The sequence below is a fragment of the Dermatophagoides pteronyssinus genome, unplaced genomic scaffold (genome assembly GCF_027571235.1).
Source record: "Dermatophagoides pteronyssinus isolate colony J.1.1.1.1 unplaced genomic scaffold, Derpt_VIB-CSIC_2022.12 sq0007, whole genome shotgun sequence".
Lineage (NCBI taxonomy): Eukaryota > Metazoa > Arthropoda > Arachnida > Sarcoptiformes > Pyroglyphidae > Dermatophagoides > Dermatophagoides pteronyssinus.
The window spans coordinates 2557856-2577080 of record NW_027461531.1 but is presented as its reverse complement, the minus strand read 5'-3'; the positions used below and the strand labels follow the sequence as shown (position 1 = coordinate 2577080).

The following is a 19225-nucleotide window of genomic DNA, read 5'->3' as shown; positions in this document are numbered from 1 at the left end:
TAGTGATTGTAATGGTGACAAATATTTGCCAATCAATTAAAAGCAATCGAGCAATAATAATAATAATAATAATTAAAAATACAGCACCGATATAATCATCCTTTAAAAAAAAAAATCATTATTTGTTGAGCAACTCTTTTGTTGGTGTGTTTTTTTCCATTTATAAATCAAAAATAAACATTACAGTTATACATGGTTATTATTTGATTCTTTAATTATAATAACATTTTTTTCAAAAAAAAAGTTTGATTGAAATATGGATAGAAAAAATCATCATCATCATTTTGAGGCTTGATTATAAAAACAAACAAACAAATAAAATAACAACATTCGTAATGAAAAATGACTTTTTTTTGTTGTTGCTCCCCTTCAAAAAATTGTCAAATGATGATTCAAACAATGTTTATTTTCATTTTATCACTAAAAACAGTAATACCGGATACATATTTGAGATAGCTAACCGGATGATGATGATGATTGAATTGATTATCATCTCAGTTTGTTTGAACTTTTATTTTGACCGGACATTTTTCTACTAATAAAAAAACATAATCTCTAATGTATAATTGATAATGAATCCATGGTAACCATTTTAATTCTGATTAAAATCAACGATTTTTTTTCTTCTAAAAGTCTAAAAATCTTTAATATAAATCTCTTATATCAGCTCATAATTCAAAATGCAAGATGTTTTCTATTCATTTATAAAATAAAATTGGGCAGGTAGGTATTATTGTGTAGACAGGTGGTTGGACCACCACCACTTTGATTTCTTGTTCTTTATTATAATTTTTTCAATATATTTCAATTCGATGATAATGTTGCTGCAACTACCACCACCACCACCACCGACACCATCATCAAAAAATTATCTTCTATTAGCTATGCATCAATCGACAAGCAAGTTATTTGAGAAAAAAAAATTTGTCGAGCAGCAAAGCGGATACCATTGAATAGTGTGAGTCATTCCCATTCCAATCATAGACTTGATTTTTTTTTCTTTTTAAACTTAATCTCTGATGTTCAACACAACCACAATTACAAAACAACAACGACGGTGATGATGATGATGATGATGATTATCATTATGGACATAGAGTCATAGTCATGCATGCATATTGCTGTTGTTTGAAGAGAGAAAGATATAGACGATATCATCATTCAATATATTATCCATCGACGCTTAATAATATTTAATTTTTTTTTATTATATTCTCGCCATTCTATTATCATTATTATTATCATAATCGTCATTCCTATTATTATTATACATAAATTGGTCCTGCCCGTCATCGGTTTGGTGATTGTTTGATATATAAAAATGATAGTTGTTGTTGTTGTTATTCGGCTTTCATGTTGTGTTTGATGATGATAACAATACTTTGATCGAATCGTGTATATTATTTGGATTTATATTTTAAAAAAAATTAACCAAAAAAAAAACAACGCCAATTGATATAATTGTCGGTCTATGTGTGTGTGTGTTTTATTAGGGCGACTACTTGAAAACCATCTTTATTTAATTTGATTTGTTGTCGTTTTTTTTTCACCGATCCACTCTCTCATTATTCGAATCATTCCGTTCATTTGATTTAAATACTAACGCCATACATTTTATAAATATGTGATACATTCATCATTTCACTTTCTTCAAATTTTGTCAACAGGTTTTCCATTTTCTTTTATTGTAAGTGTGCATTATTTGTTGTTGTTGTGTAATACGATAATGAAATCATCGTATATTGTTGTAAATATTAAATGATTGACTGTTATTTATGATTATTGATTGTTTTTTTTTCTCTCGTGGATTCGTGATGATGGTGATTTTATTTCAATTATAACAATCATATAATCATTACAATTTACCAACACAAAAAAAAATCTGATACATCAACAACAAAACAAACACTTTTTTTTTGCTGGCCAATATATCGACCAAATAAACAAAACAAAACAAAATTCATTCCAATAATACAACAATTTTACTTCAAACAAAATTAATTGATTATAAATTCAACCATTTCTTTTTTGTTTTTTTGTGATTTTTTTTTAAATTTTGCTAAATCTAAAGTGTTTCTGACCATTTCATCGTTTTTCTTTGTTGATATTTGACGCGATAATTTTTTGCTAAGAAAAAAAGAACAAAAACAATGGATACGTTAACAGCCAATTTGAATGCACTTTCATTGAGTGAAGAACAAACCGATAGTGTTGAAAATCTTTTCAGTAAGGTAAGAAAATTTTTCAACATAATTTGCATGACATATGCTGATAATTAATCGGTAAATAATTAATAAATGAATATAGAATCAATCGTTGGATGCTAACGCATTAAAAGATGCATTAGATATTGTTGGCTTTAAATTGCCATTATGGCGTGTACGGATTTTGATTGAAGATATTGATAAGAAAAAATCATTCATTCAGGAAAAAGGTCGTTTGACAAAAGAAGAATTCATTAAATTATGTATGGATCTAAGGGCACAGGATGTTGCCAATTCATTCAAATCGACTATATCGAAACGTGGTAATCTTGAAACATTGGGCGGTATGTCGGAAGCCAGTTCATCTGGTACTACACATTCCGTTAGACATGAAGAACAAGTGGCCTTTTCCGATTGGATTAATACGTAAGTGTAATGTTTTCAATTTCTTTATAATAAATTTTATATTTCCTATAGACATTTATCATGCGATTCGGATCTAAAATCCTTATTACCAATCGATCTAGAAGGCAAAACATTATATGATAAAGTAAAAGATGGTATACTTCTTTGTAAAATTATCAACCATTCATGTCCTGACACCATTGATGAACGTGCCATAAATAAAAAAAATCTAACTCTTTATACCAAACATGAAAATCTAACATTGGCTTTGAATTCGGCCCAAGCTATTGGTTGCAATATAATCAATATTGATGCACATGACCTTTCGAAAGGAAGGCCACATTTGGTGCTTGGTTTGCTATGGCAAATTATTCGTATCGGCTTATTCAACCAGATTACAATCGAACACTGCCCTGGGCTGGTTAATTTATTGAACGATAATGAAGAGATGGGTGATCTATTGAAATTGTCACCAGAAGAGATACTGATTCGATGGGTTAATTACCAATTGGAAAAAGCCAATGTTGATCGAAGAATTTCAAATTTCACTAATGACATTAAAGATTCAGAAGTATACACTCATCTTTTGCATCAGATTGCACCGCCAGAAAAAAATGTCAACAAGGATGCCTTACGTGAACGGGACATGCTTGAAAGAGCCGAAATGATGTTGAAACAAGCAGATAAATTAGGTTGTCGTAGTTTTCTGACACCTCAAAACGTGGTCGATGGAGTGTATAAATTAAACGTTGCATTCGTTGCCAATCTTTTCAATAATTATCCTGGTTTGGATACGCCTGAAAATATTGAACCATTAGAAACGATAGAAGAAACACGAGAAGAAAAAACCTATCGAAATTGGATGAATTCGATGGGCGTGGATCCATATGTTAATTGGCTATACAGTGATTTGGCTGATGGCAGAATCATTTTTCAGGTAATAACTAACAATAATGATGTTGATGACAAAAAATCATGACTCATTTTTATAATTTGTTTAGCTTTTCGATATAATTCAACCCGGTATTGTAAATTGGTCCCGTGTGCATCAAACATTCAGTAAATTGAAATATTTTATGGAAAAAATTGAAAATTGCAATTATGCCGTAAAACTTGGCAAAGAATTGAAATTTTCATTAGTCGGTATTGCCGGTCAAGATATTTCTGAAGGTAATCCAACACTGACACTTGCTTTGGTATGGCAATTGATGCGTGCATATACTCTTTCAATTCTATCAAAATTAACTAATCATGATTCAAATGGTTCATCACCGAACGTCATTGTTGAAAATGAAATCATCGAATGGACTAATAACAAGGTTTGTTTCGATTTGTTATGTGTGTTATTAAAAATAATTCAATGTAATATTTTTCTACAATTAGTTGCGAGAAGCAGGCAAATCATCAACAATCAAAAATTTTCAAGATTCATCCATTTCAACAGCCATTCCTGTCATTGATCTCATCGAGGCCATCAAACCAGGATCAATCAATTACAGCCAATTATATGAAGGCAACACGCATGAGGTATGTGTTAATAAGGTGTAAAATTTATAAAAATTCGAACAGTCATCCTCATAATTATCATTATTTGAATGGATAGGAAAAATTGGCAAATGCTAAATATGCTATTTCGATGGCGAGAAAAATCGGTGCCCGTATTTATGCATTACCGGAAGATATTGCCGAAGTAAAAAGTAAAATGGTCATGACAGTTTTTGCCTGTTTGATGGCTAGAGATTACATTCCAAATATGGGTAAAGCTGTCGATTCTCTCAACAACAGCAATAACAATGACAACTATGTCGATTAATAATTTGGTTCAAATATAAATGGTTCAATTTTTTCAAAATCAAATTTTTTTTCTCTCAACAAACATTCTAAAAATTTGCAAATAAAAAACACCTATGTTGATTCAACTAAATGATCCGTACAGATAAAAACGTTTATTTTTCATATTTCAATATATTTTCATTCGTTTGTTAGTGGGTCAAATATGATTTTTATGCAAACATACAAATAAAAATGGACAAGGAAAAAAGGCACATTTTCATTTTTTAAAAAATGGACAAATTTCACATGTCTCAGATATAAAATTGTCGAAGATTATTTGTTGCCTGTTTGATCAACCGAATCCAATCTTTGGTTTCCGTTTCAGTTAGAGTTCGAATTTTGTATATGGTTGAACAAGAATGATCGGCCAATGTGAATACATTCGAACTTTTGTTCGACTGCTGATTATTATTATCAAAAACTGTCCATTCTAAAAGGGGAAATTTCTTACATGCTCGAAGATTCGGTGTCTTAAAAATAAATAAATAATTTTAAATCTATTGATTTCGGCATATTTATAATTACCTCTTTGAGCGGATTATTGGATTTACTATTGAAAAAAAGCAAAGAATCACTGGTCAATCGTAGATGATAATTTGTCCAAAATGAAAGCTATTAATCAAATCATCAATTACTATAAAACATGAAGATCTTTATCTTTATAATTTGACTTACTGGTGGTTTCTTTTTATCTTTTAACAAGGTTTTCCTATTTACACAACCTTTATGTATGATATCTTTATCTGTATAAGTCCAACGTTCATATGGATCCGGGTATACGGTATTCCAATCCTCAAGGTTAGTTAAACCGCCAATTGGTGATAAATAAGAATCATCCGATTTTCGTTTCAACATCTCTAACGTTGGTTTCTTATCTTGTTTGTTATATACATGACTAACTTGATACGTATTGATTATGGGATCATTATTATTAATGATTGGACTATCGTCAATGAGATTAACTTTGAGATTTTTAGATGATCTATCGTTTGTTGGTGATGAAGATGAGCATTGATTATTATTATTTGCAACATTGTTTTGATTATTATTGGTCGAGAGAAAAAGATTCGTCTCTAGGCTATAGGTTTTTCGATGACCAGGTTTAAAATCGCCATTGATTGACGATTCTTTATTATGTTTCAAACATTCACCATTGAATGATTTGTTTAGCAAACAGGCATAATCTGGATTATTTAATTCTAGAGTGGATTGATTTTGTTGATGATATGATGATGATGATGAAGGATCATTTTGTTGTTGTAAAGCTCTGATATCGTAATGGCTACTAAAACGTGAATAGCTAAGTTTTTTCTGTTGATAACTATTTCTTGATTCAAGATTAGGATCTGGCTCTAATTTTAATGATGTCCTATTTGAAATGAAATTTAGTTGGAAATTAAATAACAAATATAAACATACTTGAAATAATCATCTTCACGAAATTTTTGTAATTCTTCAATATATCTTAATGAGACTAGATAATTGTGTACATCGTCAATTTCAATTTCATCTATGTTATTCAATAGAAATATTGATGAATTAATCATTAGTTTATAAATGAAAAAAAGTATTGAACTTTAAATGGATAATGATGACTTGCCATAACTAGATTGTTGACATTTTTCAATAAAAGTATATATTGATTCAAGTTTTTCGTGCCTAAGATTTGCTCGTTGTATATCGCTTTGTGGAAAAGCGCTATCGATATGAATTATATCACGAAGATAAGTGGCCAGATTTGGTATACAATTTGAATTTTTCGGATTTCTAACAGCCATTTCCATAAATGTTCGTAATTTATTACTATTATCTGATTCGGAAAACAACGCATCAATCTTTTCAAAACATTGACGATCTTTTTTGCTTAAACACTAAAAACAGTTTGATTATTTAACAAATCAAATAAATCAAATCGAATTTTGACTTACATTCCAGGTTTTCTCTAATCGATGTATGGATGCACTATTCAATGCTGATTTGATTGCATAGCTTGAGTGTAGATTATGAATTTCAATGAGATTATTAATTAATTTAATGAAAAAGCTAATCATTTCGGCACGTTGTTTGGGCGTTTTAAGGCAAAGTATTTCGTCAATAGCCCAATAGGTAACAATATTGAATCGTCGAGTGAATAGCACAACATTGGGCGAAAGAACATGTTTCATCGAACCTGTCCATTGTCCAGGTTTTAACTCTTCACGTTTTATTTTTGAGAAAATGATCCAATCAATAAGTGTTAATTGTTTGGCAAAAGTTTCGGGTGATATTTTATTCATCAAACGATATAATGAAATGGGTGTTGTATTATGCTTCCATAAACGATTAGTCCCTGAGGTTGAGTCCTTATTTTTACAATTAATTAAATTATTAAATAGAATAACAGTTCCTGCTTTGAAAGAATTATTACCTCGGATGTGAGTGTTTTCAATGAGAATAAAGTGGTTGGCGTTGAGATACTTCTACGAAGTGAGGATGTTGATGATGATGATGATGATGCTGCTGCAACTGTAGATGAAAAAGATGAATTGGCTACACTTAACATTGTTGATAAATTTATTTTAAATTACAGAATTTCCAATTCATTGAGATTTAGAATTAGATTGTAAAAATGAATTGATGATATGATTGCTGTCATTTATAAATTGATGTTTTTTATATGTGTATCATTGCGTTTGTCTTCGTCGTTTGTCAGTCGCCACATCATATTAAATCCAATTGAGATTTATCCATTTTTTTTTCTTGTACATACAGTATTACTCTGGTTGTATATTGATACTCATTATTGGTTGTTGGTGTTTCTTTTGTTTTTATTGTGTTGGCTTCAATCATCATTGCACATTCATACACATACATAAATGAGCGCGTGATTGGATTTTGGGATGAAAAATAACTATTCACTCTATGTTTATAAGGGTTGTTCTTCTTTTTTTCAAAAAAAATCAATAATTACAATATCTTGATGATAATCATGATGATTAATCAATGAAATTTTTTTTTTGCGTTGATTTAGATGTTGATCATGATCATTGAATTAATCATAAAGCCATCGAACCGGCCAGCTAATCAGCCAGCCAGCCAGTGAACTAATCAATTAGATTAACAAGAAAGATTTCTGTTTTTGTTTTCAAATGAGTCCCAATAAACAACAATAAAATAACAACGACAAAGATGAGGACATAAACAAAACAAAACAAAACACAAAACAAAAATAACTAAACTAAATAAATAAATGACATCATAAATAAGTTTGTAGATGTCGTTTTGATCGGTGTGTTTGAACTGACGTAAACGGATAGATCGTATCGTAAGTAAGTCAATTGAATGAGAAAAAAAAATATATGTCAAATTGAGGTAATGGCAATGTAATATAAAAAGTATTGAGAAAATATTGTTTGTATGGTAACAAGGTAAAATTTAGCTAATGATAAGATATGATCATTATCATGCTTAAAGGAAATTGATTGCCATTCAACTTAGGTCACATCATAAAAATGGATTCATCTATTTGGAGAGCAATGACTATATTGTAGAAAATTTGTCAGGGTTAAAGTCATTGACATTGTCTATTTTCAAATTATCAAAATCAATTCTGTAATGATGATGATGATGATGATGGTGGTGGTAGTTCTTTTGGTTTCAACCAGGAAAGATGAGTTGAAATATTTAATTGGGTTGCCAATGCTGTTGCAGTTTTCATAATATTATCATCAAATTCACTGCTATTATTTTTTCGTTTTAGCCAACATTTTTCAAATTCCATCATTATTTCGATTATTTTTTCTCTATTTGATTCATAATCATTGGTGGATAAGAATACAGCATAATTGATCAATGAAATTGCACCAGTTGTTTCGATTGATTTACAAGCAGCTTGATGTGCTTGCATTGAATTCGGTATATCATTCAAAAATTCTAGACATATTGCTAATTAAATAATTTAAAAAAAAAGATCAATAAACTTTGGATAAAGAAAAAAAGAAACAATCATCGATCAATATAGATTACCAAGCAATGTTAATAGATTTGGATTCGGTACTGTACAGAAGGCTACAGTATTTTTGAAGAATTGAAATGAACTTGCATATTGTTTTAATTTAAGATTAATAAGGCCGAGATTATAATTGATTCGCCAATCTAATGGATGTAAAAAGAATGCCCGTTTCAAACAAGTTATAGCGGCAACATATTTGCTTTTGCTTGCAAAACAAATGCCCAAATTATTCCAAAGTATTGGACATTCAAAAACATTTGATTGTCGATAACGTTGAAATGCACCATCAATATCTTGTTTGATCTCTTGTAAAATTGTACCCATAGCAATTGTTAATGCTAAATCAGGAGTATTTGTTTGTCCATCAGCCTCATAAATCTTTTCGATACCTTTTGAAACAATTCCTGTCGTATACAATAAAATGCCTAATTTCGTTGCCAAATGTAGATCATTTGGTGATATTCTATAGATAATAAAATGATTTGAAAAAAAAATTTATAATCATAAACAATCAAATCAAATTAATCATACTCGGTAGCTCTTCGTAGAACAAAAATGGCCGATTTATAATCCTTTTCAGCAATCTGACATTTAGCCAAAGCGATAAATGGTTCCACTTGGCAAGTATTTTGTAATGCATTTTGAAATGCTTCTTTTGCCTGTAATGTTGAACCCATGTAAAGTAATGCATAACCATACAAAGTCCATAATTCCCAATCATGTTGGGCAATTTTAAGACCAGCCTCTTTGATTATATCACAAACATTTTGATGTTTACCCAATATTAACAAACATCTTGCAATCGATTTAATATATGTTGTATTATTGATCGATTTTAATAAATTAAATTGTTGTAGTGCACTTTTAGCATCACCTTGACGTAATTTAATTAAACCTTTTAGAAATATACAATATTCACTTTCAACTTGTAATCGATTCATCTGTTCAATACATCCATCATAATCATTTTGTACAAAATGTAAATGATAAAGCCAATTATATCGTTCAAATGGCACTAATTCTTTAGTGAATTTTTTAGCTACTATTGTTGATGGTATAGTGGCCATAATATTTATCTTCGATTTTCAAGAGAATTTTCAACATACAAAAAAAATGTGTTTTTTGATTTTATTTTATTTATCTTTTGAACATTATTATTTTTTTGTTTATAATAACTATTTGGTTACTAATGGCAACCATTTATAAATCATTACAAACATTACAAACATTACATTTCTTGTGAATAATTTTTCATTATTGTAATCATTTGATTTGCCTGTGGATTAGTTGAATTACGTAACAATTTTATGGCTTCATAAAGATGTTCACTAATTATAAATTAAAACAAAAAATTTACTGATTCAAATATGATTGATTCACAATGTTCAAATACATACATTGGATCATGTTTATTAAGAATTTTTTGCAATACACCAGCTGCTGCACCACGTTTACCTTCCCAATATTCGGGACTTTTGTCCAATTTTTCCAAAATATCAAATGCTCGAAGAGCTACAAGAAAATGTCCCATCTTCAAATAATTCAAAATATAGATTATGAAATCATTTGAAAACTAATACCAAATTTACCTTATAACAATCATTTGCAATTAAATGCAAAAGAATTGTTGATTCTTTTGATTGTTGATATTTTAGATACATATCCCATGCTTTTGTTGGTTTTGCATTCATGATATCTGTCAGGAAATAATTTAGAATTTAAATTGGAAAAATTTATCAAAACTTACAACAACGAGTCAAACAACAAATATAGACAAGATCTTTTTTAAGATTTTCATTTTCAATCATTAATAATGCCTCTTCCGCTTCCTTAAAAGAATGCATCATCATTTTAGCTTGGCCATAATTGAAATTAAATGCATCATCATTGTAAAAATAACTTTTGATTGAACTTAGATAAAGTACGACTTCTTCGAATTGTCGTATCAAAAAGAAATACGATGCCATACATTGACGACCTTGAATTGTATCACATTCGGCCGGACTACTTCCAACTAATTGAAAATAATTCTGTGCAATTTTAAGATGTTCATGTGAATTTTGACTTTGTCCAATATTTGAATTGATTATTGCTTTTAAAATGTATTCGATGGGTATTTTAGGTTCAACATTTTTGATCAGATTATCGGCTTCATCATTTTTATCTATGATAAAAAATTGGTTGTTTCGAATTAGAAAGTTGAAAATCAACAGTAACTCACCATTTTTTAGATAAAAGATTGTAAGGTTCAATTTTGCCTCAGGAATTGTTCTCATCAAAGATGGTAACACTTGGAAGGCACCTTCACCATTGAGAAATACAACCAAATTATGTCGAATAAAATCTTTTGCATAGGAAAAATTTGTCGGAAATGATTCAATCAAATTTCGTAGCTCCATTTCGGCTGTTGTTCCGTTATACAATCGATAGTTATTACAAGCTTTTAAATTGCTTGCAATAATACTTTTGGGATGTTTTTGCCAATATAATGCCAATACTTCCTGACTAACATCATAATAATCAAGTAGATAATAACAAAGAGCAATATAGACATTCAGAGCAAGATAATTTTTATCTTCAAGAAGAATTTTTTTATAAATATCAATGGCTTCTTGATATTGATTTCGATAAAAATGCACTGATGCAAGACATAGTTGATCTTCCACGGTTTTCGATAAAACCTTCTGTATACGATCCATAGATTCTATGGTGGATTCGTCATTTTTTAAATCGAGATAAATTTTTAGCCTTTCAGCCAATGGTTTATACGGCCCATCGTATGATTCGATGAATTTCTGATCAATAGATTCACCCAAATAAAATTTACAACAACATGATAATAGTTCAACATTGGAAATTTGTTGTGAATTATTCGATTCTTTATTACGTTTAATCTTTTCATATGTTTCGATTGCTTTTCTATATTCACCAAGACGGAAATGAGCAAACGCTCGCCATAATTCATTTTGTATAATATTATTCTTATCCGGTCCAGCATTACACTATATTATGATTCACCATCAACATTCAACCAAATTAAAATATGAAATCTTACCTCAATCAATGTCAATATTCCAACATAATCTCTTTTAGCAACAAACTCATCAAATGTTGGTATTAAATTCGATTTATTTTTAACATTATTGGAATCAACAACATTTTCATTCGATGGTTTTAAATTATATCTAGATAGGATCTAAATATTTAAGTTTTAAAATTATTCAAAATCAAGTAATCAATCAGAATTACCATTTTTATTAATATTGTATGTTGAAACAATTAAAATCAAATGTGCGTTTTGTCTATATATAGACATTTATTTGTGTTATTCAATGTTTTGGTGTATGTGCGTTTGTTCAAAGAATTGCTATGGTAACATAATTCTATTGAATATGTGATTTTGTTTTAATATATGTAGGGAAAAATTTTATATGGAACTAATCGGCAATATTCTTGCCAATAACGTCCATATTTTTTTGAACATTTATCATCATCTCGCATGGATCGATGAATAATGAGAACAAAAAGAAAGAAAAAATAGAGATATGGAATTATACTTGTAGCCAATGCTGGAGCACCAATCGCCAATGCAATTAACAATTCCAAAACATAGTTTGTATGGCGAGCTAAACCCCAAAATCCAGATGCTAATAGAACGGAATTTCGTTCGACATTTTTCGAGTCTTTGTATTTAGCTCGAATAATTACGGGTTTTTTTGACCAAATTAAACAATCGCCATTAGTTTGTCGGACTAGTTGCCGCTGATAATCGGCTATATATTCGGCAATAATTGAAAATGTACCAAGTGCAAATATAAATAGATTGATAATGGCAATATAACTGATGTTAGGTGAATTTTTGACAAGATAAAGACTAGGCAATGTAAAAAAACCGGGAACAAACGCTATACAGCCCCAGGCAATCATAAATCCAAATCGATCGACACAAATATCGATTGTTTGCATATATCCATCTTCCCAATAATAGAATTTGGCCAAGTAAATTGTAGTCAATAATGTTGATGTTGTTATTGGATAAATGATATTTCCTTTTCCATATTGACTATTGTATAGCTCATAATGAGCTTTCCAACAGATCAAAACGATTAATTGCCATAGCCAAAGTCCGAAACGGGAATTGATCAAAACTTTAAGACTAATATATTCACCTAATTGTGGATACAATTCAATACCCCAATAGAAATCAAATATAGGATTTCCGGTCATATCATACAGGCCAGGATCCGGTGCGATCAAACCTTAATTATAATCAATATAATTATAAGGAAAAATTTCATAATTTAAATACCTTTAAAAAACAGAAATAGACAGAAAACAAAACCAAAAACCACTAGAATAGCAATCAGATTGGGAATTTTGTAATACAAATGTAATACAGAATAATGCCAAATAATCGGTACGGTGATAACCATTGAAATTAGATAAAATTTAAATCCAGTATGCCAATATTGTGGACGAAAATTATTTGTTGTCGGTCCATAATATTTTTTACCCGGTATTATCAATAAAGAAAGTAGTGCCCAGATTAATGTGATAATAACTATCGACCAACATTCGCCATCAAAACTAAATAATAATCATTATAATTGATGAAAAATTTTGTTTAAAACACTTACAAATCTATCGAAGACCAAACATGATTTACTAAATTCAATACCGAATATTTCTTAAATGTTGAAATTAATTCAGCTCTTTGATAGATGACAATGTATGGTAATAGAATAGCTGCATTCGGTGTAATAATCATAAGCAACAAAGGAATAATCGTTTCACGAATTAAACGATAATAAATGGTCTGCAAAATCGCCATGATTTTCATTTAAAAATCAATTTGTTGGAGTTAGTATTAGTTCATCAAGTGTATCATTCGATACAATGAAAATAATTTTATCAACAAATTGGCTTTTTATTTGAAGTTGTTTATGATTTATTAAGTATCTCTAAACAGATAAAAATAAGATAAATAAGTTAAAAAACAAAATTAAATTAAGGACAAATTTTTTTTCGCGCTTTCATGTACTCTAAAAATGTGATAATACAAGGTCTTTGATCGAATGAATGAAGTTTTATAGAACAGGTTTTTTCGTAATATTCAATTTCATTTTGCCTACCTTTTGCTCATACAACATGAATGATCATAAAAACAGATGATTTCGGCTAATGATGATGATGATTTATAAATTTCGGAATAATGGATTATTTAATTTTCGTTCATAATCTCTGCAAAAGAAAAAAAATCCAATTGATATTAGTCATATTTTCGGTGTTTATTATCATTGTATTTATCTATAATTGGTTAGGATTTAATGATAAAATTAAATCGAATAAATTTGGCAATCCAATATTCACCATGATTGATGATGAATTTGATCAATTAGAATTTGATTCGATCAATTCAAACAATGTAACCGGTTAGTTTTATTTCAATGATTCGATATTAAATAAAATGATATTTGTTTAAATTCATAGGTTTCAATCAATATATCATACCTGATATTGTACATTACATTCAATTGGATAATCCATTTTTGGATTTTATAACATTGATATCAATCATGTCTGCTGTTCGCCATCATAAACCTAAATTGATTATTATACATAGTGATCGAAAAAAATTACGAGGAAAATATTGGGAAAAAATTATTGAAATGAATTCAAGTGATACAATAAAGACAAAAATTTACCTGAATAAAATACCTAGACCAAAATATATTTTTGATCGTAAACTGTCTTCAATATATCATGCATCGGATATAGCTCGACTACGTGTACTTAGAAAATATGGCGGTATATATTTGGATAATGATGTTTATGTTGTCAAACCGTTACATGAATTTCGTCGTTATGAATTTGTCATCGGTTGGCCCGAAAATCAATATTTAGGTGTGTATCAATTTGATTTCATCAGTAATTAATAAAAAAATGAATGAATCGATTTTTCTTTTGATCAACAATCGATTTATTCTATATTCAATCAAAAACAAAATAGGAACCCAGGTGCTTATTTGCCATAAAAATGCACGATTCCTTCACCGTTGGTATGAATCATATCACAATTATAAAGCTGATCTTTGGTACTATAATGCGGGAGAATTTCCAACAAAACATATACTTGAACCGTCTCCAGATCTTGTTCATCGAGTTCGAAATGAATTTGGTGTTGATAATCTCATTCAAATGCTATACAATCGAATGAATCAACAATGGCAACTACAATATTATACAATACATTTGTTGGAACGTCATCGATCATATCTGATACCGACTAAAGGTGAAGATCGATACCGTTATTTCAACGAATATAATATTAGAACTTATAATCGAACATTTGGTGAAATGGCTCGATTAGCATATTTTGGTACGAAAAAAATTATGGATCTCAATGAAAAATAATTTATGAAGCGGAAATTAAGAAAATAACTGAAGAATTTTTATGATTGCTAAATTTACAATTAGAAAGTAATTGTTGAAAACTTTTCATTTGTAAATGATTTTCGAGTTATTTTTTTATTCATTGTCACATTTGTTATGAACGGTAAATCTTTGATGCAAATTTAATTTTTTTTGTATTTATCAACATGATCATGGTTTATCACCATCTTGGACATTCCTTGAAAAGACTTCCATTCAATCGATCTCTAATCATACCATTAGTATTCATTATTTTATTGGTATTGACCATCATCTATTACGAATCGAAACTCGCACAACTTCAAAGTTTAAACTTGAATTTAAACTTTCAAAATGTTCCGAGATTATCATCATCAAATTTTGATGAATTTGACCATGATAAGAATTTGGATTGGATGTTACCAAAAAATTTATTAGTCATTTATAATCGTGTTCCCAAAACAGGTAGTACTAGCTTGATGGGAATTGTTTATGATCTCTGCGCTCAAAATCATTTTAATGTAGGACATTTGAATACGAGCAAAAATAGCCATGTAATGTCATTGTCGGATCAATTACGATTCGTCTGGAATATTACCCGTTGGTATGAAAGGCAGCCATTATTGATTCATGGACATGTGGCTTTTATAAATTTCGAAAAATTTGCCCTTAATACACCAAAACCATTGTATATAAACATGATTCGACGGCCAATTGATCGTCTCATTTCATACTATTATTTTCTCCGATATGGAGATAATTTTCGACCAAATGTCGTTAGAAGGCGGCAAGGAAATAGGCGAACATTCGATGAATGTATTGAGCGCAATGAACATGATTGTCGTATGGAAAATCTTTGGCTTCAGATACCTTTTTTTTGTGGACAAAATCCTGATTGCTGGAAACCAGGTAATAAATGGGCATTAGAACAAGCAAAACGAAATCTGGTTGAGCATTATTTTTTGGTTGGCGTTACCGAAGCGATGCATGATTTTATCCAGATTTTAGAAATATCATTACCACAAATGTTTCGTGGTGCAACATTTTTATATGAAAATGGCAATAAATCACATCTACGAAAAACTTTTAACAAAACTCAGCCATCATCACGGACGATAGCAAAAATTCAACAATCACGTGTATGGCAAATGGAAAATGAGTTTTATCATTTTGCCTTGTATAATTTCAACTCAATTAAAGAACGAATTATGACCAACATAAAGCCGGCCCAACAATACAATGATAAACTATACTATCAAGATGAACAACAATTTTTCTTTGAAAAAATTCGGCCCCGATAATTTTAAATGTTTTTTTAAAAAATTGTTTTTGGTTGTTTTATTAAAATCATAATTAAATACAACTAAATGTGACTTGATTTGATAAAAAATAGTATTGCTATGACAAATGTTAGAAACAAATTGTAATTCAACGTTTGTGAAGAATTGTTTTGATTATCAACGATGAATCGGATACGATTATCCAAGATTGGAGTTATTTTCTGTTGTTTTCGAATATATTCACTCAATATATCACGATCAACTAATTGATAATCTTGCCAGTTTTTGATATTGATTGTATAATTATCGCCACCATTTGCTAAGAAATTAGTAATAACTACTTGAAATGTATTTTCTTTGCTTATAGGTGTCCATTTACCATCACAAAATGCTTCAACATTAATTAACTTGGATTTTTTAATCACAGTTTTAGATGACGTCGTACCAAATGTAACACGTATACCTGATACTTGTAGAAAACCACCACGATCATGTTGGTTAGCTGACTTTTTTAAAATGTCCCATAATTCCGATCCAGTAACAGTTAACAATCCTAAATTATTAGTAAATGGTAGTACAGAAATCAATTTCCGATATGTGATTGGACCCTTATCGATACTTGTACGAATGTTTCCACCATTTATCAATGCCATCAATTTACAGGCACCATTATTTGATTGACGAATTTGTCGTACTTTTTCTTTTTTTTGTAAATTACTGAAATGATTGACAAAAGAATCAGTAATCAGATTTCCTAATGAACATTCCTTTGATCTACATGTATTTTGTATGAATGCTTCGGTGGCCATACCAAATGTTTCATTATATTTTATAGATAATTGGTCGTTAAACTTTCGAAGAATTGTTTCAGTTTCCACGTCTATTATTGATCAGATAAAAAATTTAATTACATTGCAATAAAATAACTGACATACCTCCCGGGATGTTATGACTCATTAGAATCGGTTCACCAGTATATTTAACGATTTGACCAGCATCATTGAATGTAAGATTTAAAATACCAATATATTTTCCATAAGCAAATGCTTGTACAATCAATGTGGTTCCATTATTTTCATAGCTACTTGTTTTGATTGCATGTTCAAAAATGGTTGGATATGGACCTTCAGGTTTCTCGATTGAAGGAAAATTTTTTCCACTATATAAATAGCTATGACTATGTCCACCCACAATCACATCCAAATCGGGAACTTTTTCGGCAATCTCAATATCACGATCATATCCTGAATGGCCAAGACCAATAAAAATATTTAGATGCGGATGTTTAGCTTTTAATGTTTGTATCTCTTCCTGTATGGCTTGTATTTCATCACGAAATTTAACCAATTTGCCCGGACTTGATACAAATTCCGTATGAGGTGTTAGATATCCTTTTTTCAATTTAAAGTTTTTTTGAAATTGTGTCAATAGCAAAAAGATTTATTTATTTGAGCTATTTTAAACATTTTTTTTTTTTTTTTGATAAACACTTACCAATGATGGCAACATCAACATTATTCACCTTCATTACAATTGATTTTTGTATAATTTTATGAAGTTCAAGTGATTTATCAAAATCAACATTGCAACAAACAATCGGAAGTGTTCCATTCATAAGGTTAACAAATTTTTGCAACTCTTCTGGTCCATCATCAAATTCATGATTGCCCAATGTCATGACATCATGTTTCATTAAATGAACAAAATCGGCAACAACTTTAGATTTTAATAATGTATACCATGATGTACCTTGAAAATGATCACCAGCATTTAAAAATAATACATTTTCATTATTATTAATAAATTTTTGACGAATTTCTTTCACTTTGCCGACAGTTCGTGCAACACCACCAACACAATCTTTATTCTTATCCCAATTTTCAAAACATTCGGCATTATTATTTGCTTTCATTGGTAGATAATTTGCATGAAAATCATTATTATGAATGATTGTTAATCGAAATTCACTGGTCACTGATTTGAACATAATTAGCCATTGAATGGCTAATAAACGTATTAATAATAATAAAAACGAATATGAAGATTTTAATGACATGATCAAATTATTTTGTAAAATATTAAATTAATTTATTCACAAATGAAAAAACTTTATAACGAAATTTTTTTCTTATAAAGAAAAATTTATTTATTGTTGATCCAACACAACACAAACACTACTACCGGTCGATATAAAGGTCAGATTTTTTAATACAATAATAATAAACCGCCTTGTACTATTTAAAAAATTAAAAAATTATATTAATTTATTGACGATTATAATCATATTTTTTTTTGGTGGTTGTAAAAATTTTTTAATCAAAATTTAGATGAAATTGAAATTTTTTGTTTTAAAGTTGTCGGATAAACAACAGCATTGACAGTATGGATGCTGTATGAATTGAATGTAATTTTTTTTTGTCAAATTATTCATCTAAATAATGAAAACAAAACAACAAAAACGATGTGTTCGATTGACGAATAAAAAATGATGGAAAAAAAGTAACATCAAAATTATCTATCTTTATATATAGACAAACAAACAAACACAACACACACCTGTTCAAATAAAATATTATTTAACGCAAAAGATTTCATCATCATCATCATCATCATTGCCGCATCATTAACATCTATCTAATCGGAATCATTGTAAGATTATTTTTATCATCATGTGGCGATTTAATTATTCAATCAATCAAATGTGTTTCCTTTCTTCTTAGTTTTTCTCTTTGCCTTCTTTTACTTTTCCTTTGCCATGAAATGATGCCGGTATAATTAATAATTCGCAATTATAGATGCAATGACGAATGATGATGATGATGATTGATGATGACGTTGTTATGTTGGTCGTAGAGACAGTTTTTTTTGATATTTTTTTTATTATTCGAACATTTTTTTTTGGTTTAATTTCAAATCACCCGAATTTTATTAATTTCTTAAGAACAATGAACTTTTTTTTGTAGATGGAAAAAAAATTCATTATTTGAATCGTCGGTTGTCAATTTGAGAAAAAAGATTTCGAAACATTTGATTTTGTTTTAAAACAAGTGAAATTTCACTTTTGAATAATATAGCCTAGGGATTGACGAAATCACCCTTTT

The 19225-nt window shown here is 29.3% G+C and overlaps 8 protein-coding genes across 8 annotated transcripts; 3 read left to right on the top strand and 5 right to left on the bottom strand.

Annotated features, from left to right (window-relative positions):
- Window positions 1–958: 958 nt before the first annotated feature.
- Fim (plastin-2 fimbrin) lies at window positions 959–4533 on the top strand. The gene is made up of 7 exons (XM_075820583.1): window positions 959–1687; window positions 2072–2231; window positions 2308–2630; window positions 2682–3546; window positions 3611–3928; window positions 3993–4136; window positions 4213–4533. Exons 2-7 carry the CDS (start codon window positions 2151–2153, stop codon window positions 4420–4422), a joined length of 1941 nt encoding a protein of 646 aa, XP_075676698.1. The 5' UTR covers window positions 959–1687; window positions 2072–2150; the 3' UTR covers window positions 4423–4533.
- A 7-nt stretch (window positions 4534–4540) lies between these two features.
- On the bottom strand, window positions 4541–7576 carry LOC113792873 (ras-specific guanine nucleotide-releasing factor RalGPS1-like). Its single transcript, XM_027342834.2, has 7 exons — window positions 6850–7576; window positions 6371–6784; window positions 6043–6313; window positions 5862–5952; window positions 5118–5811; window positions 4968–5054; window positions 4541–4912 (listed from the first exon to the last, which is right to left on the bottom strand). The coding sequence occupies exons 1-7, from the start codon at window positions 6982–6984 to the stop codon at window positions 4694–4696; spliced, it is 1911 nt and encodes a 636-aa protein (XP_027198635.2). The 5' UTR covers window positions 6985–7576; the 3' UTR covers window positions 4541–4693.
- Window positions 7577–7810: 234 nt separating this feature from the next.
- Window positions 7811–9594, bottom strand: BBS4 (Bardet-Biedl syndrome 4). Its single transcript, XM_027342891.2, has 3 exons — window positions 8965–9594; window positions 8448–8896; window positions 7811–8366 (listed from the first exon to the last, which is right to left on the bottom strand). The coding sequence occupies exons 1-3, from the start codon at window positions 9498–9500 to the stop codon at window positions 8026–8028; spliced, it is 1326 nt and encodes a 441-aa protein (XP_027198692.2). The 5' UTR covers window positions 9501–9594; the 3' UTR covers window positions 7811–8025.
- Window positions 9537–11734, bottom strand: Ttc26 (tetratricopeptide repeat domain 26). The gene is made up of 7 exons (XM_075820584.1): window positions 11683–11734; window positions 11489–11629; window positions 10655–11435; window positions 10181–10597; window positions 10023–10129; window positions 9831–9964; window positions 9537–9761 (listed from the first exon to the last, which is right to left on the bottom strand). Exons 1-7 carry the CDS (start codon window positions 11683–11685, stop codon window positions 9662–9664), a joined length of 1683 nt encoding a protein of 560 aa, XP_075676699.1. The 5' UTR covers window positions 11686–11734; the 3' UTR covers window positions 9537–9661.
- Window positions 11666–14277, bottom strand: LBR (lamin B receptor). Its single transcript, XM_027342879.2, has 6 exons — window positions 14139–14277; window positions 13945–14034; window positions 13566–13674; window positions 13071–13394; window positions 12743–13020; window positions 11666–12692 (listed from the first exon to the last, which is right to left on the bottom strand). Exons 4-6 carry the CDS (start codon window positions 13271–13273, stop codon window positions 11839–11841), a joined length of 1335 nt encoding a protein of 444 aa, XP_027198680.1. The 5' UTR covers window positions 13274–13394; window positions 13566–13674; window positions 13945–14034; window positions 14139–14277; the 3' UTR covers window positions 11666–11838.
- On the top strand, window positions 13420–14927 carry LOC113792986 (uncharacterized). The gene is made up of 3 exons (XM_027342950.2): window positions 13420–13865; window positions 13924–14337; window positions 14444–14927. The coding sequence occupies exons 1-3, from the start codon at window positions 13646–13648 to the stop codon at window positions 14845–14847; spliced, it is 1038 nt and encodes a 345-aa protein (XP_027198751.2). The 5' UTR covers window positions 13420–13645; the 3' UTR covers window positions 14848–14927.
- A 45-nt stretch (window positions 14928–14972) lies between these two features.
- On the top strand, window positions 14973–16252 carry Hs2st (Heparan sulfate 2-O-sulfotransferase). The gene has a single exon (XM_027342942.2). It carries the CDS (start codon window positions 15033–15035, stop codon window positions 16143–16145), a length of 1113 nt encoding a protein of 370 aa, XP_027198743.1. The 5' UTR covers window positions 14973–15032; the 3' UTR covers window positions 16146–16252.
- LOC113792821 (protein 5NUC-like) lies at window positions 16146–19080 on the bottom strand. Its single transcript, XM_027342780.2, has 3 exons — window positions 17619–19080; window positions 17060–17515; window positions 16146–17004 (listed from the first exon to the last, which is right to left on the bottom strand). Exons 1-3 carry the CDS (start codon window positions 18178–18180, stop codon window positions 16208–16210), a joined length of 1815 nt encoding a protein of 604 aa, XP_027198581.2. The 5' UTR covers window positions 18181–19080; the 3' UTR covers window positions 16146–16207.
- Window positions 19081–19225: the final 145 nt, after the last annotated feature.

Bases quoted from the DNA above. Each gene is read 5' to 3' on its own strand.
- Fim (XM_075820583.1), top strand. From the start codon at position 2,151: ATGGATACGTTAACAGCCAATTTGAATGCACTTTCATTGAGTGAAGAA. The intron at 2,232-2,307 runs GTAAGAAAATTT...AAATGAATATAG, and splicing joins TTGAAAATCTTTTCAGTAAG to AATCAATCGTTGGATGCTAA. The intron at 4,137-4,212 runs GTATGTGTTAAT...TTGAATGGATAG, and splicing joins ATGAAGGCAACACGCATGAG to GAAAAATTGGCAAATGCTAA.
- LOC113792873 (XM_027342834.2), bottom strand. From the start codon at position 6,984: ATGTTAAGTGTAGCCAATTCATCTTTTTCATCTACAGTTGCAGCAGCA. The intron at 5,953-6,042 runs GCAAGTCATCAT...TGAATAACATAG, and splicing joins ATGTCAACAATCTAGTTATG to ATGAAATTGAAATTGACGAT. The intron at 5,055-5,117 runs GTAAGTCAAATT...TTTGATTAATAG, and splicing joins AAGATAAAAAGAAACCACCA to CTTTCATTTTGGACAAATTA.
- BBS4 (XM_027342891.2), bottom strand. From the start codon at position 9,500: ATGGCCACTATACCATCAACAATAGTAGCTAAAAAATTCACTAAAGAA. The intron at 8,897-8,964 runs GTATGATTAATT...TATTATCTATAG, and splicing joins GTTCTACGAAGAGCTACCGA to AATATCACCAAATGATCTAC. The intron at 8,367-8,447 runs GTAATCTATATT...TTATTTAATTAG, and splicing joins AAATCTATTAACATTGCTTG to CAATATGTCTAGAATTTTTG.
- Ttc26 (XM_075820584.1), bottom strand. The intron at 10,598-10,654 runs GTGAGTTACTGT...TTTTTATCATAG, and splicing joins AATCTTTTATCTAAAAAATG to ATAAAAATGATGAAGCCGAT. The intron at 9,965-10,022 runs GTAAATTTGGTA...AATTATTTGAAG, and splicing joins TTGCAAATGATTGTTATAAG to ATGGGACATTTTCTTGTAGC.
- LBR (XM_027342879.2), bottom strand. From the start codon at position 13,273: ATGAAAATCATGGCGATTTTGCAGACCATTTATTATCGTTTAATTCGT. The intron at 13,021-13,070 runs GTAAGTGTTTTA...ATTATTATTTAG, and splicing joins GTTTGGTCTTCGATAGATTT to TTTTGATGGCGAATGTTGGT. The intron at 12,693-12,742 runs GTATTTAAATTA...ATTATAATTAAG, and splicing joins TCTATTTCTGTTTTTTAAAG to GTTTGATCGCACCGGATCCT.
- LOC113792986 (XM_027342950.2), top strand. From the start codon at position 13,646: ATGGATTATTTAATTTTCGTTCATAATCTCTGCAAAAGAAAAAAAATC. The intron at 13,866-13,923 runs GTTAGTTTTATT...TTAAATTCATAG, and splicing joins CAATTCAAACAATGTAACCG to GTTTCAATCAATATATCATA. The intron at 14,338-14,443 runs GTGTGTATCAAT...AAAACAAAATAG, and splicing joins GCCCGAAAATCAATATTTAG to GAACCCAGGTGCTTATTTGC.
- Hs2st (XM_027342942.2), top strand. From the start codon at position 15,033: ATGATCATGGTTTATCACCATCTTGGACATTCCTTGAAAAGACTTCCA.
- LOC113792821 (XM_027342780.2), bottom strand. From the start codon at position 18,180: ATGTCATTAAAATCTTCATATTCGTTTTTATTATTATTAATACGTTTA. The intron at 17,516-17,618 runs GTAAGTGTTTAT...AATTGAAAAAAG, and splicing joins TGTTGATGTTGCCATCATTG to GATATCTAACACCTCATACG. The intron at 17,005-17,059 runs GTATGTCAGTTA...GATCAATAATAG, and splicing joins GAGTCATAACATCCCGGGAG to ACGTGGAAACTGAAACAATT.